Genomic DNA, 17091 nt, shown 5'->3' with positions numbered 1-17091 from the left:
AATACCAAAAGAGAAGTATAAAAATGAGAAGATATTTGAAGGAATTCCTATTAAATCTATTTAAATAAGCCATTAAACAAATGGGAAGTAAATAAAAGGACCAATAAAGATAAAGATTATGACCATTCCCTAAGAAAATTTAACAACTTTAAATCCATTATATACACTACTCAAAAGAGGCTAGAAATCACTTCAGCATACAATATCTTCATCTCTATTCTAATCACAATATCACAGAATTTAAAAATTAGCAGCCACCTAATCTATCCCATCCCTGAAAGGAAATGTATTATATCATATCTACCATCTGTTTGTCCAGCCTTTGCTTGAAAATTCCCAGTGGAAGGCTAATTGTACACTATTTCAAAGTCCAACTCTTTTTATACAGCAAATTAACAGTTGGGACATGTATACATATATTGTATTTAACTTATACTTTGACATATTTAACATCTATTGCTCAACCTGCCATCTGGGGGAAGGGGTGGGGTGAAGGAGAGAAAAAGTTGGAACAAAAGGATTTGCAACTGTCAATGCTGAAAAATTACCTATGCATATATCTTGTAAATAAAAAGCTATAATTAAAAAAAAAAGAAAAAAAGAAAATTTCCAGTGGAGAAAATTCACCCCTCCCAAGGCAGTCTATTGCACTTTTATACATCTCTGATAATTCAGAAATTCTAACTTAAAAATAACACACTCTTCATAGGGTTAAAATTGTGGATCAGTGAAAAAGTAATGTTTATAGTGACTGTGAATAGACAACAATATATTTCTAATACATAGTTGCAAATCATCAGCTCATCTATCTGATAGAATATCTATGACAATCTGGAGGAAGTATATAATTTATGTATATAGACTCAACATGTTATCTGATTATATCCTCTTAGAAGCCGTGTGAGATAGGTATTACAGGCATATTTTTCCCATTTTACAGAGGAGAAAGCTGAGGTGCAGAGGTCAAGTCTCTCACTCTGTCATATAGCAAAAAATTGTCAGAGCACAGGCCAATCAAAAAAGAGACAAAATAGGATTCTGCTTTGTGTGGTCACTTACTTTTGTTGTAAATGTAGTAGAGTGACAAAATGGGGGAGAACATGCTAAGAATCACACAATTTCTAGGCCATGTATAAAATATTGGTTAGCTATTAGTGATAAAAAGATAGAATCTATGCCCAAGAACCAATGAGTGTACATATTATTAGAGGAATGAAGTATATAAATCCCAACATTTTTATTATAAATAAACCAAGGGAAGAAGTTGCAGTTAAATGGAAAGATGGTTCACAGGTTTTCCTTGGAGAGGCAAATAAAAGACTTGGCAAGAAGGAACTTGTAGCCTCAATGAAGACATATGAAATGATTCTATACTAGAATCCATTGAAAAAATCCTAAAGATTTTAATCTGAGAATAAAAGATTTAGGTGGGAAAAAAAAAACATTAGTTTATATAAATTTGAAAGTCTGGCACAGGGAAGAAATAGATTATTTCTGATTGACCCAAGAAGGCAAAGATAGGACTATTGGGTATAATTATAAGAAAGTAGATTTGGCTCAATGTAAGTAAAATAATCATACCTGTCTGTTTTGCTGCCCCATTATATAGTTCCATATGACTGTAGGTCATCATGTGAACTCTAGATGGTCCCTTGTGTAGTATGCTATTGATTGGATTCGTTATTTAGATAAGTGTTGGATTAGTTGACTTCTTAGATACCTTCCAACTGTGAAATGCTATGATTCTATAATTTCAGATTTTCCTATTATCAGGCAAAGGGTATTTTCGTCTCCTTTTAATGTGCCTCCTTTTAAGTGTGGCTAAAAAACAATGCAATTGAAAAATAATAACAATAAAATATTATCCATCCTTGGGTGTAAGAAATATTTTACTAAGTTAATAGGAAGTAATTGTGAAATTATAGATGTATTTCTTTAAAAACCTTTTTGTTAGGTTTTATTTTGTACTGAATGCTATTTTAGAGGTAACACACATGTACCACACAATATGCATACATTTGTACATGTGTATGACATTTGTGTATTACATCTATATTAATTGTGAATATGCATAACTGGAAAATAAATGGAGGTAGAGGTTATGTTATATGTTAATCAAAGGATAAGTCACCTTGACTTTCTACAATTTTAATTTGGCATATGATTCTAGTGTCCCAACAACTTGAGTATGCTTAGTAAATCCAAATCTGTTTGGATGTTAATTCTATCACCATATTTGAAATTTTAATCCTACCTAAAGAAGGGAGATTTCCTGTCAAAAGCATAGATTTAGCACCTCATAATGAGACAGTGGGGAATCAATCATGTGTGATACTAAGCAATTTATATGACACAAGCTATGAGAAGATGTGACATTAAACTTTGTTTCATCAAAGGGGAAGGGAAGGTAACTGGCATTTTGACAAGGATAGACCACCTTCCAATACCTATAATAGTAAATCTCAGAACTCACATGAAGTTGACACAGCCTGTGCCAGCAGGTGGAGCGATCCAAACGAAACTGAGATTGGTTGTTGGCAGATGACTCACATGTGAGGCTACTACACTGCACATAAACTGGTTTCCAAACTGGTGATCTGACATAATTCCTAAAGGGGAAGAAAAGGGCATCATAGTATTAATATAACAAAAAAATTTTATGATTTTAAAACAATACATTCATGACTTTTTAAATTTTGTAACCTGAAAGTGACTTTGATTTCTCCATTAGTCACATAAAAGCAACACTTCTTATAAAGAATTGCTTTCTGTAATCACAAAAAATCCATTATTTTAAAAATCTTTCCTAAACTATGGAAAACATATTTTTGCTATTTAAAATAAAATCTTGCATTTTATAAGACTTTATAGTTTTGAAAGTTTTTTCATGTATTTTATTTTACTTGATCAATCAATCAATAATCATTGATTAAAAGCATCCAATTTGCTAAGCATATAAGTAATAATGAATTTAATCTTCACAAGAAGTATTTGAGGTAGGTAGGACAGAGAGTAACATCCACATTTTATAGATGAAGAAACTAAGGATCCATTCTGGATTTTCATGAATTGTCTCTTATTTCTCCTTCTATCCTATCTACCTACCTACTCTTCTTGGTTTCATTTTCATTGAGAGACCAATAATTGTGAGTGTTCCCAAAAGATACATCTTGAAAGCTTTCTTTTTTATCTATAGTCTCCCACATGGTCACCTCACCAATTTCCATAGCTTGAATGATGTCTTTCAAGATTACATTTAAATTGTATCCAGCCTTAGTCTCTCTCATAAGCTCCAACCCTATTTCCCTAACTAGCCCATTAGACATATTGAACTGAATGTCCCATAGGCATTGACATATATAAAATAAAATTTATTTTCTTTCTACCTAAATTGTCCCCTCATAAATTTTCCTATTGCTGTCAAGTACCCCACCATCTTTCCAGTCATACAAATGACTCAGTGTCATTTCCAACCCTTCTCTTTTCCTCACCATCAAAATCTAAACATGTGTCCAAATCTTATAGTTTCTTTCTATATCTCTTAAATACACCTTCTTCTTCATGCAGACCAAACTCAAATCTGAGTTTAGGTCTTCATTACCTTTCACCTAGAATATTGCAATAATCTAACTACTTCAAATCTGCTTAATGCAATCTATCTTCTATTCAGCTGCCAAAATAATCTTTCTAAAGTATAGGTTTAAATGTAAGTTTAACCATATTACCCAGAAATTCAACAGACTTCAGTGGTTCCTTCTTACTTTCAGGATCAAACATAAAGTGCTTTGTTTTGTATCTAAAGCTATTCATAACCTGGTCCTTTATTATTGTTGGAATCTTCTCGTATTCTACTCCCTATCTGGTCTCTATAGTACAGTCATATGGGTATACTTGATGTTCCTTGCACATACTCCTCCATTTCATGTCTTGGTGCTATTGTTCTTGTCTACTTTCTATATATTTGATATATTCTAATATATCATTCTTTACATTTAAATTCTTTGAGGGCAGTAACTATTTTATTTCTCATTTATATCTTTGCTCTTAATATAGTTTGTATTACAGAATGAGCATTTTGTAAATGCTTAGTGATTACATGCAGAAGTAAATTATCTTTGGCTCACTGTGCTCAAGAAATCCAAAGACTACAATTACTGGAAAAAAAATTCGCCGTTCTAGAAGAACTTCTGGGGAAAAATGAGAAAGTAGTTCTGGCAGAAATTAGATTTATACTAATACCTTGTACCATATTGAGAAAGTCCAAATGGATATATGGCTTGTACATAAAAGGTCATATAATAAACAAATTAGAGGATAAAGAAAGAAACCAATTTTTGTATTGTTGGATTATGGAAGAATTCACGACCAGACAAAGGATAGAATCACAAAATGTAAAATGAAGAATTTCAAATCCACATAACTAAAAAGGATTTGCTTAAATAAAATTAAGTTGGCTGAAGTTAGAAAAGAAGCCAATAAATTAGAGGAAATATTTGTAGCAAGTTTCTCTGATAGAGGGATCTTCTAATACATAAGGAACTGATTCAAATTCTAAGAAGAAAACCATCCTTTAACTGATAAATGGATAAGGCATATGAACAAGGTAGTTTTTTTTAAGAGAAGAAATTCAAGCTATTGATTGCCAATGAAACAGATATACTTTGAAACACCAAAAATTAGAAAACTATTAAAGCAACTCAGAAATTCTATTGCACACACATCAGATTGACTAAATTGACAAGAAAAGGAAAATAAAAAGGCACCATCTGCTGTTGATAGAACTAAGAATTGGTTAGCCATACTTGATAGCACTGAAGGATTACATCTACAAATAATACAAAAAACGGTACACCTTTTGAGTCAGAGATACTACTAGTAGTCTTATACTTCAAAGAGAAGAAAGAGGAAAAGGCCACATATATACAAAAATGTATAGTAGGAATTTTGGGAGTGGCAAAAACTCCTGGAAACTAGAGTGGTATACATCAATTCAGGTATGGATAGGGAAATTGTAGTATATAAATATAATGGAATGCTGTTGAGATATAAGTAAGGATAAAAAGGAACATTTTTAAAGAAACCTGGGAATACTTGTATGAACTGATGCAGAGTGAATTAAGTAGAATGAAAAGAATCATTTATAAAATATTCACAATACTGTCAAAATCAACAATTTTAAAAGACGCAAGAACTCTGATGAATGCAATGGCCAAATACAAAACTATCAAAAATCAATCATGAAGCATGCTATTCACATAATAGAGAGGTAATAAAATCAAGATATAGAAGGAGAAAAATATTTTAAAAATACATTAAAGGTAAAATCTTATTTTACTTTGACTATTCATATTCATTGCAGGGGTTTCGTTTTTTGTTATTCCAATGGGAGGGAGGGAAAGGGGGAAGGATAAGTACTACTTAACTGAAAAGAAAATAGCATATTTTTAAATGTCTCTAATTAATAAACGTTAAGTGACTTGGATATGGTTATATATCTTATTCAATTAAAATGCTATTCAATTCAGTAATGCGTACAAAGTCATCCTGTATTAGATGTTGTAGTTAAGTGTAGAGTTGAAAAGCGGAAACCAATGGATGGCTTCTATTTTCTCATTAAATCATGGGGTGTAGTATCCTGTTAAAGCAGAGTGTGTAGCAGAATCCAGTAGAAGTGGAAAAAACAGCTTTAGAACCCAGATCTTCTAAATCATTATTCATTACACAACATCATGTTGCCTCTTGGGATGTAAGAACAGGTTTCTAAATATTAATGGATTCCACAAAACATACAGCTCTAGCCCTGAATTGTTCTCATTCAAAAGAACACTGCCTGTTCCACATAAATGTTATTTAAAATTTATCATTTAAATAACTTGTCCTTTCCTTTAATGGTCTTGGGTATTTAAGGTCAAGTATAACAGTGGGGGCTAATTAGAGATTCATAGGTTCACACATTTAGAGTTGGAAAGAACCTATAAAACCTGCCATGGGGATGTAGAATAAAGAACTATGAAGAAATGATAAATAAAAGAAGAGTCAGGAGTTCTTGGTTCAAATTCTATACCTAATACCTAATGCTTATTACATATCTGGTTTAGGATAAGTCACTTTAAAGGGTTAGAGTATTTATTTGAATTGCAACTTTTTGAATAGCATTATGTATAATGCTATTGAATAGTTTTGTACCAGTATATTAGATTTTTATTGCCAGTATCAAAAATGTAAATGGAGAATTAACAACCGATTAATAAAAAAATCAAGATAACTTATCTGATATTATTTTGCCCAACTTTTTGTGAATGAAAGCAACATCCTAAAACAAATTAATATAATTTCAAATTATATTCTAGGAAATTTTAAATGTTTTGTTTAGCTTTTAGTATTACAATAGAGGTAAATAAGTTTTTGAACTTGTAAAATCTTTTACACTCATCTTATTTTAGCTATAGGGAAATATAGTTTATTAGAGTAGATTTGGTATGGTTCCTGGCTAATATTAGGGAGAAAGTCAAAAATAGCACTGATAAATTGCCATAAAAAGTCTGGGATAAGCTTTGATTGAAATAATAATAGGAATACTTAATACCTAGCATTCAATGTTTTCCAAAATGTTTTACACATGCAATCTTATTTTATCATCACAGCAACTTGATAGGACACTCAGGGGAAAAAAGACATAATATTACACCTTTTTCACATGAAGAGAAACTGAGGGGGGATATCAATTGAAACAGTAACTGCTAAGTGCATTGTTACTTTAAATAGAAAAAATAATATTGTGGAATTTAATAGTATTTTATGTGTGTATTTATTAGGTCTTACATAATTTTTCATGACTGGAAACAGAAGACCTTGATGTGATTACTAAATATTTCTAGGCATAACATGGCTTAATATAATGTGAGACTTGGAATCAAGACCATTTGAATTCAAAAATTGTTTGTGGTCTTTATTAGTTATGTGATCAAGGAAAAGTCTTTTTAGTTCTCTCAGCCTCAGTTTGTTCATGAGTAAACTGAAGATAAAATATGCAATTGTAATGTTTATTTTTCAGGATTATTGTGAGTTGTAGAATGAAAACTTCATATGACAGAACATGAAAGTACTTGCAGATCTTGAAACCTTATTTATGTCAGTTGTTAAAATATTTTACTTTTTAAAAGGTGAAAGATAAATCACAATCTCTCGGGCCTCAGTTTTTTCAACTATAAAATGAGGAGTCAGGCTAGAAAATATTTAAGGTTCTTTGCAGCTCTAAATATTAGACTCATGTAAAAAACTATTATAAAATAGAGAAACAATAATGTGCAGACCATTCTGACAACAACAAAAATAGATCTACTTCAGCAAATTATTCAGGATTTAAAATACTACCCTAAAAATAGAGACAAATTTTAAAATGCTACAACTCTATATTTTAATACACTCTAATGACCCTGTGAATTCAACCAAGTTATTTTCAAACACATACTGAGATGTAACTTGTCAAGTCACAGAAACCACAGGCTTAGTGTAGATGAGACACCCACAAGGAAAACCTAGGGTGTAGCAGGAGGACTAGCAGCTGGTGACTCAGTGGTTGTCACTTCTCTATGAGTCAGTCCTAAATCACAGTTTCACAACCAAAAAGGAGATCCTGGGTTAAAATGAAAAATCAAAATTTTGTGGAGAGTAAACTGAATGAAAACATCATAATGAGTTTATTACTGGGTTGTTGTTTTTAAAGAATACATCTCTCACATTCTTCAAATCACTTCTGAGAAAGTGAGTTAATGTCTAGCCAGGATGTTTAGAAAAAAAATTCTTATGGATTATTCTCTATTAGCTTACATCCTTTCATGGCTAGATACATCAGAAATCATCACTCTGGGGGAGCAGACAAGTGAGAACTTCTATTCCAAATACTTACTGAGGTCTAGCTTGTTATATAGAATTTAGTTGTACAAGGAACCAAAGGTAAAAGTATTTGCATTACTATTGTCCTAGGAATTATTATACAGTCAGCATTAAAAGTTGAAATTTTCAAATCTCAAACTTGGAATGGGTCTTTTTCCTTAAACTACTATTCATAAAGACTACCAAATAACTAAGCACAATATTTTCTTAGAAATTCTCTATTCTGCTCATATTAGTGAGGTTCTCTTAGAAACTATACTATTCCTATGAATTAATGCTTTTTTAAAAAATTAGGGATACTAGTTTACCAGGTCATTAGCCATTAGAAAACTAAGTGTTTTACTATTAACAATCAATTAAATCAATCAATCAGCATTTATTGGACAAAGATTTTGTGATAACCATTGTGATAGAATAGAAGTATAACATACCTTTTGCTCTTAAGGAGTTTATACTTTAATAAGGTTGGGAAAATTAATATATATGGAAGATTAAAGAAAAGCTAAGGACTAACTGTAGTATTGGATATAAATGCAAGAAAAAAATTAAGAGAAGGGAATATATCAATGTGAACTCCAATAGACAGTTTGGGTTTAATCGAGGAAATAGTATTTAAGCTGGACCTTGAAGAATAAATGAGATCAATATAAATGGAAAAAATAAACTCATTCAGAGTGGGCAAAAAGCTTTTGTAAAGCTATGCTTATGTATAGAAAGGCAACAAGAAACATAATTTTGAAGGATATTTGCTCTTCTTACTTTGTACTTCTCATGACAATTATTTTTAAAAATACCACCAAGGAAAAAAAATACAGTTTAACCCACTATACCTGTTGCTAGAGATAAGGGGGGGGGGAAGGGGAGTATAGAGAAATTCCACAAAGAACTTGATAAGAATTCCTAAATTAAATCACTGTATATTATGATAAATACTCAGTAACGTTAAGGTAATAGTAGGGATGGGATATATGAGTGTGTATATGTGTGTGTGTGTGTATGTGTGTATACACACATATGTGTGTGTGTGTATATATATAAATGATATTTGCATAAATGTCATATGTATATTTTAGGAATAAAAATAAGAGTGACCAATGCCTTGTGGACCATGTAAAAGTCTCAAATCTTTATGCCACGAATAATTTCAATAAAAGATTTACAAGACACAAAACATGATAAGCAACAAATAACATCACAAAAAAATCAAACAGTTATTTTTGCAAAAAAGAAATGATTCATTACTGACAATGAGAGGTATTCTTTAATCAGCTTTCTGTAAAACCAGGTCAACTTGCTAGATGCAAAACCAAAATCAATACAGAGCCAAAAGAAATACAAAAGGTAAGAAAATCAGTTATTGATGATGAAACTAGGATCTGATTGGAAGAAAGAAGATTAGCACAAATTACAATAATTTCATAGAGAAGCTGAACAAATTTAAATAGCTCTCATGAAGAAGAGACCAAACATGTATACTTATTGTGTATCTAATTTATACTTTAATATATTTAACATCTACTGGTCATCCTGTCATCTAGAGGAGGGGGTGGGGGGAAGGAGGGGAAAAATTGGAACAAAAGGTTTGGCAATTGTCAATGCTGTAAAATTATCCATACATATAACTTGTAAATAAAAAGCTATTTAAAAGAAGAAGAAGAAGAAGAGATCAAAAAAGCCTTAAGAAGTATTCATAGTCATCAAATAATTTACTTATGTGGCAAATAGAGAGATGTAGCAGCCAAGGGCAACACTATTTAACAACAGAAATTCAGGGTTTTCAAAAGTTTTGTCTGGGGGAAGAATCCAATTTGCACCCACCACCACCACCACTACCACCACCACCACCACCACCACCACCACCACCACCACCACCACCACCACCACCACCACCACCTTAGTAATAGTAGGCAGGGCTTCTTCTCATTCTGCAATCACAGATGGGCTCCTGGTCACCAAAGAAGGTAAAAGTATGTCATGTGTATGTGTGTGTGAAATGTGTACATACACACATAAAGAACACATTATCAAAGATTGTAAGAGAGCCATTCTTAAAGAGGTTCATAAAAGAAATAAGAAGAACCAAAGTAAAGGATGGGATCAAAGAAATGTATGACGAAGAAGAAGATGGGCTAGTGCTTCAACTATTTTCGGTATGAACTAATAGTATCAAGAGAAAGTGAAAAGGACTCCCAGAATATTAAGGTTCTCTAGTGGCAAACATGAAATAAACATGAATGATAGTCATACAGAATGGGCAGGCATGGATAGATTATAATTTGTATTGTTTGAAGGAAATCTACATTGATAAGATCATAACTCAATTTAAGTATTTCATTGTTATTACTAGGGAGAGGGCAACAAGAATAGAGATAAATTAGCAGGAAGAACAGACAAAGCTTAGTAAGTAACTAGATATGAAAGTCGAGTCAAAAAGAAAAGTCAAAAGCAATGAAAAGTTTCAAACAATATATAATGTTATATCTATAATATGGTTTTCATTTTAGTTATGTAATTATTCTCAAATTCAATGTCAATTATTTTAAATAGCAAATTTTCATATGCAGTATCTTTCCCAAATTAACTGAAGAAGAGATGAGCACTTTTCAGGTATCACATAGTTTATAACTTCAAATTAAATCTGTATTTTCTAAGAACTCCAGTTTGCCAAATAAGAACATAGGGGATAAATTTCACATAAAACTTGGAAAATATCAAGGGAGAAAATATGAAGTAACGTACTATGTTTCTCCTAGACTATATTTGTGATTTATTCCCTCTGGGAAAGGATGCAGAATATCTTTGATGAGTGCTCAGATTCCACAAGAAGTGATAGAAGTGATAACTATTTCCATTTTGGTCAGATTTGCACTATCACATTGTAAAGGTGTTGGGTTTTTTCACATTTGAATTTTTCCCTAGGCCATTTAAAAATTAAATAAATCCTTGTAATTTATCTCTCTACTTCACATTCCAAAAAACAAAAAAGTGCTTTAAAGACTATTTTTCCTTTGAAAAACTACCCACATTTTTATGGGTAGCAAATAAACATTCCTGGTCTCTTAATCTCATTAAAGGTCCACACAAAGAATAAGGAGCTAGGGCAGAGATTTTCTTTTCAAGTGTTGAATTTCTAGAAGATTAGATGGATGATATCTTTAATTTATCTAAAGTTGCAGGATTCCTTTTAAGACTGTGATGCACATATCTCTGCCTTCCAGGATATCATTTTCCTTGACAAGTCTTCAGTTATTTTAAGTTTGTGACTAAACCTTGCATGAACCCCATTTTCCCCGGAGATATCTTTTCTATGCTCTTAACATGCACACCTTAAAACCACATTGATATAAGTAGGATTGCCACAATATCACATCTCTAAAGTGAAACATAGGTTCTACCAAGAAAAATTAAAATTTCTCACTTCCAAGAAACACATTGCAATTCTATCACATACACATATACTACCTAAGGAAAACATTGTGTAATATAGATTTTCTGCAATTTAGTTTCAACATATATCCTACTCAATTTTATTTATTCTGAAAAGGATTTTCCATGGTCAGTAGAAATATTCCTTCACTTGTTTTTCATGAGATGCAGAAATCCAAACATCTGCAAATAGGAAGCCATTAAACCAGATAAAAGTATACTAGGATTTCAAGGGTCCAGTCTTCAAAAATTAAAGTGTTATATAAAAGGAAGTCTCAAAGTTAAAATGATTGTTTAGTTCTTTGTATTATTTCAAATCTTCAAAAGGACATCCTAGGAAGTATGCTAGATGATACTAAGCAACTTGAGTTACTACAAAAACATATTAATGCAAGAAACTTAAATCCTCTAGAAAGGTTGCCATCTCATTTTATTGAAGTCATTTTACTCTCTTAAAAAAGGCATCAGTAAAAATCTTTTATCAGACATTTTAAAAGAAAATCTGAAAATTCCATATAGGGCTAATATATCCTAAGTGGTTAGAAGTAAGTTATTTTCTATTTTATTCTAAGCTTCTCATTGAATTCTAAAGTGAATATCTTTTGTTTACTCAGAGAATTTGGCCTTAGATCTCCTGAGTTTAAGAGATCTATCAGTCTCAACTTCTCTTATAACAGCGATTATAGTTGTGTTCTACCACATCCTTCCATTCATAATATTTTACAAATGAATTTGAATTCCAAACAAAAGCTGTTTCTTTACTGTTCCATCCCTTCTCTTTTTAAAGAGACCATATGTTTTCTTATGAAGAAACTTCTGGTGATGTTAAGGCCCCCTTATTATGGCTGCTATTGTACTACTCTGAAACATCTCTAAGAAACAGGGGGTAAGCATACTTAAAGTGGTTACTTTTTATGCATTCCCCATTTTTTAATATTTAAAAGCTTGTTTAAATGGGTAAGTCTGGAGCTATTTTGATTTTATGCATCCTTATCCTTTCTCAAAATTTGTCGATATTGATTTTTGCTCCAACTAAGTGATAATCTAACTATGCAGACAACTTATTGAAAAATTACTTAGGAACCACTCATTTCATGCCTGCTGTCTTGTTCAATTATGTCTGACTCTTACGACCTCATGAACCATATCATAGCAATATTTTCCTTTTTTTTTTTTTTTTTTTTTGGTGGAAGCATATCAAAGTGCTATTTCCTTCTCGAGAGGCAAAAGTCAAATGACTGGCCCAAGGTTATATAGCTCGTAAGTGCCTGAGGCCACATTTGAACGCATGTCTTCCTGCCTCCAAGCCCAGTGCTCTATCTCCTGAGTCAACCAGTTGCCCTCCTGCTTGTTACATGTAATCAGTTTCATTTTTGTGATGTTTACAATGTATTACATGTTGAATGCTTTCTAATCTTCTCTCAATAAAATCAAGATATACAGATTTACACAGTTATAACTGTATTGTTTATTGTTATTGTAGTTATATATTATTGCATAATAATAAACTGAATGACTTAGCTATTCTCAGCAACACAATAATCCAAACCAATTCTAAAGGAGTTATCATGAAAAATACTATCCTCCTTCTGACAAAGAATCAATGGAGTATGAAAAGAGACTGAAGTATATTCTTTTTCACTTCATTCTTTTCATGTTTTTCCCCCTTTGGGTCTGTGTCTTTTTTCATAATATAAAAAGGAAATATTTTGTATGATTATATATGTACAACCTATATCAAATTGCTAGCCATCTCAAGGAGGGTGCAAGTGAAAAAAGGGAGAAAATTTGAAATTGAAAATTAAATATATATACACATACACACACACACACACACATATATATATTTAAATTGTCATTAAGTGTAATTAGAAAAGTAGTATTTAAAATTTTAAAAGATAAACAGATTCAAAATTTCTAAGTAGTCTTTGGCCCCTTTCATTTCTTAATCCTGATACATTGTTTTCATCTTTCCCATATATACTTTTGAAATGAAGTTACTAGATATCAAAGTAAACATGGACTGATTTGTAAAATCTTGTCAAATTTTCACTATTTTCTCTACTTTTCATTCTATACAAATATTGACTTAAAGGCTGCAATTACCTTTGTGGTAATATTTTGTTTACACTCATCATGAACATTGCAAAATATGATGATCAAGTAACTAATTCTGACAACACTTCTTCTTCACCAAAGAACCTTCACAATAAAAAAGTGCACTCTGTCACCAAACATCCTATTTCAATGTCCAGGCATATATGGGCATGATCCTTGGTTCTTGAAGGATATATGGCAGTGAAGATGAGCCATGACAGGTATTTGCAAGCTGGAAATTATTCAAGTCCTGACCATAAACTAACCGATAAGTTAAGCTTGTATTTGTATTTTTTTTTTTTTTTTTTACTGATATGACCTTAAGCAAATCAGTTTCTCAATCTGTAAAACGATGGGGATGGACTAGCTTATTTGTATGGTCTCTTCTAGTCTAGATTTACAATCTTCTTGTTCACAGGAATGCAAAAAATTACGCCAATCTTTGCCATATGGATTGGAGAGACCTGAAACATGGGAATTAGAATATCCATATGCATATGGTCCAGTTTTTTCAGTAATGTGTTAACTTATTGATTGTTGGACAATGATTATTCAGGAAATGTTTTAATATTTTAAGATGGACTAAACTATATGATTCATAGCATGTTCTATCTTCTTTCCACTAATCAATCATCATTGATAAAAATGCAAAAAGGGGTTTACAGAGCAAAATTTTGAATTTTAATGGTTTATAGATTGCCATGCATAGCCAAACCCAAATATTCATCTGGGATCATCTTCTGGTTATGAATCCACACTTATCTAGCTGGTTCTCAGATAGTAGACCTACCTTATTATTGGGTTTACGCTCAAAACTTATCTGGTTAGCTAGTACTTACAAAGCTGGTCACCTCCAATGATATCGTCTTCTCTGAGATCAAGAATCACATCTCCAAATCAAGTCATTAAAACTTTAGTCCAACACTGTGACTTTATTCACATACATATTCACAAAGAAAAATCATAGAATATAATATTATTGAGATTCTTATTTAGTCTAAGACAGACACTGGCAATCCTCTGCTCATAGAGTACCAGAGTCATTGCTATTAACCATCCTTATCTATCTGTTTTATCTTCAGCAGTGTTCTATTCAGTTTTCCCAGCATACTAGTCTCCTTCTTTCTAATCATTTGAGAAAATAATATTTAAGTGAGCAATGTGAATGTCTCACTTACCTCATTTTCTTGATTAACCTCTTTCTTTCTCCCAGAATGAGAGATGAGAAGAAGCTAAGAAAATTGGCTAATGTTACTATGTCACCCAGTGACTTGTGAAGTCAGGGAAAAGAAAAGTGAAGATAATAAGAAATAAATGGAATGCTGGCTAAGAATATTTTCAAAGTCAAGTATTTGTACTTGTTTGCTAATGTTTTCTTTGTTCGCACAAATTACTATAGACCAAAAAAGTCAACCTCTTAGCTATTGCAAAGAACAAAAATCAGTTACTTTGTATAAATTAGAACCAAATTAGAAGCTGTTTCTTAAAGTGTTTTTGATAGTAAGTCACATATAAGAGCAAACATGTTTTCTTTTAAAAGGTTACATAAAAAAGTCTAATTCTTTGCTGTCTAATAGGAAAGAGAAGCCATTTTCACAGTGGGTCATGTGAGATTCTATCAAAGGTCCTATCCTGGATTTGTCTAGAGGTTAAATCACTGACCTGTAATGATTTATCTAGCTTCAGTTTTAAATCCAACAAATTTCTGAAAATCTGAGAGATAAATAGTAAAGCGAAAATATAGAGCATAAAAAAGTATCTGGCACACAGTAGGACAAGGTAAGGTATAGCTAAGGGGGAATTTCCAAGATGAACAACTATCAATTTTAAAAAATACCTACTTGACACCATGCCAATGAAAGAAAAGAATGGTAGTCCCACAACACTGGAAAGGTCTCAAAGCATTCATTTGGTGATGGACAGTAAATCTACCACTTGTGAAGCTGGCAAACCCAGAGCTATGGTTATGCTGGACTGTACCAGGTCTGTGAACATTATATGGTTTGAGCAGATGCTATGATGTGCTAGAAACCATGTATAAAAGACTCTCCTATACCTTAGTGCCTACGGGCACCCCACCCTCTCAAGAAGAAAATAACAAGTGATAAGAATGTGGACTTTTGCAACTATGGACTTTTACAACTATGGACTTTCGAGACAGGAAACAAAGAGCCAAGAAGAACGTGACTACCTGTGCGTAAACTCTGATACGGTTAGCTATAACCTTATTGTGAACAAACAATACATTCTAAATTCCTGAGACAAGATAATGTGTGTCCCAGGAAATTGGCCATCTCCGCCCAGGAACTAGATAACGAGTATGCCCCAGGATGTCAACCACACCTGTGGTCTGACATTCTTCTCTTTACATTGCAACCCCCCACCCAGAAAACACATGCAGTCAAATCATATATAACTAAGATCCTTTTCGTTAAATAAATGAGACCTTGCTCCACCTCAACTCGTCTCCCTCCTCATTTCTAACCCCATTCCTTTACAGGCATTAGCCTTACAGGCATTGTCCACCTCGAGACCCACATGTAGGTGACCTGCTGGATGGGTCAATGATGGAATTTCAAGAAAGAAGTTCCTTGATTGTGTAATAGATTGTATTACAAGACATGGGTAATTAGAGAGATATTGTTGACCAGTAATTCTTACCACCTAAGCAGCTAAAGGACAAAGGTTTCTTTGTTTCAAGCATAACAAGAAGGATTTGCACTAGTAACATGGTCATAGGCATCCTAGGCATGAGCATATAAAATGACCAACTACAATTTCCCGGGACCAATAACAATACATATTACCTACTTCAGACTGTGGTCTGAAGTAATGGACTCACAACACAAAATGAGACAAATGGTTTTGGACATGGTCAATTTGGAAATGACTACGCACATTTGTTATAATGGTTTTTTCTCTTCTTTTTTTTTAGTCAAGGGGTGGAGTGGAAGGGAAAGAAAGAAAATAAGTAATTGTTAATTGAAAAAAAAAGTAAATTAAAAACAAAAGGAGTACCCTGTCTCCTCAGAACTGAAAGATTTTTCTACTTTATGCAACTGCTTATCACTGTTCAAGTACCATTTCCATGGAGAAAATGGGAAATGAAATGGAAGTCTGGAGTTCAATTGAATCAGTACCAGAATAATCAACATATATCCTTGCCCTAAGGTTTGGCAAGTGTATTTTTATAAGGGAAATAACTTTTTTTTTCCTTTTGTGGGTCATCAGTCTTTTGTGCCATGCCAATAGTTAGGCTTAGGACAGCTGCCAACAGCCTCCCCCAAAATAGGTAATAAAATTTTCAGTCCCAGAAACTCATGGTGATTATCAATTAATATAGATAGGGGTGATTACTTTCATTGGAAAAGCGAGTGAGTATTCTGACAAAATCATGGATTGCTGGCTAAGTGCATTCTGATAAAGAAAGACAACTCATTGACTCTAATAATGTTTTTCATGATATTTTGAATCTACTTGTAGTTTTTAATTTAACAAATATCACTAAAATCGACACTGAAATTCTTAATGATTCCAAAATCCATAGCTACCATAAATCTTAAAAGAGTAGAAATTTATAATATCACTACCACTAAATATCAACAAGTAGATGAATTTCAACACTACTTAGCAAACCATTTCCCCCAAAATTTAAAATTATCAAACAAATTG

The 17091-nt window shown here is 32.3% G+C and overlaps 1 protein-coding gene across 1 annotated transcript in view; it reads right to left on the bottom strand.

The window, feature by feature from the left end:
- RELN (reelin) overlaps nt 1–2600 on the bottom strand; it is a 389961-nt gene extending 387361 nt beyond the window's left edge. Inside the window, exon 1 of the mRNA XM_051963196.1 lies at nt 2474–2600. Coding sequence (XP_051819156.1) covers nt 2474–2574 — 101 coding nt within the window. The 5' untranslated portion in view covers nt 2575–2600. The remainder of the gene's footprint in view (nt 1–2473) is intronic.
- Between the last annotated feature and the right edge of the window lie 14491 nt (nt 2601–17091).

The sequence above is a fragment of the Antechinus flavipes genome, chromosome 5 (assembly GCF_016432865.1).
Source record: "Antechinus flavipes isolate AdamAnt ecotype Samford, QLD, Australia chromosome 5, AdamAnt_v2, whole genome shotgun sequence".
Classification (NCBI taxonomy): Eukaryota; Metazoa; Chordata; class Mammalia; order Dasyuromorphia; family Dasyuridae; genus Antechinus; species Antechinus flavipes.
This window is presented reverse-complemented; position numbering and strand designations above follow the sequence as displayed.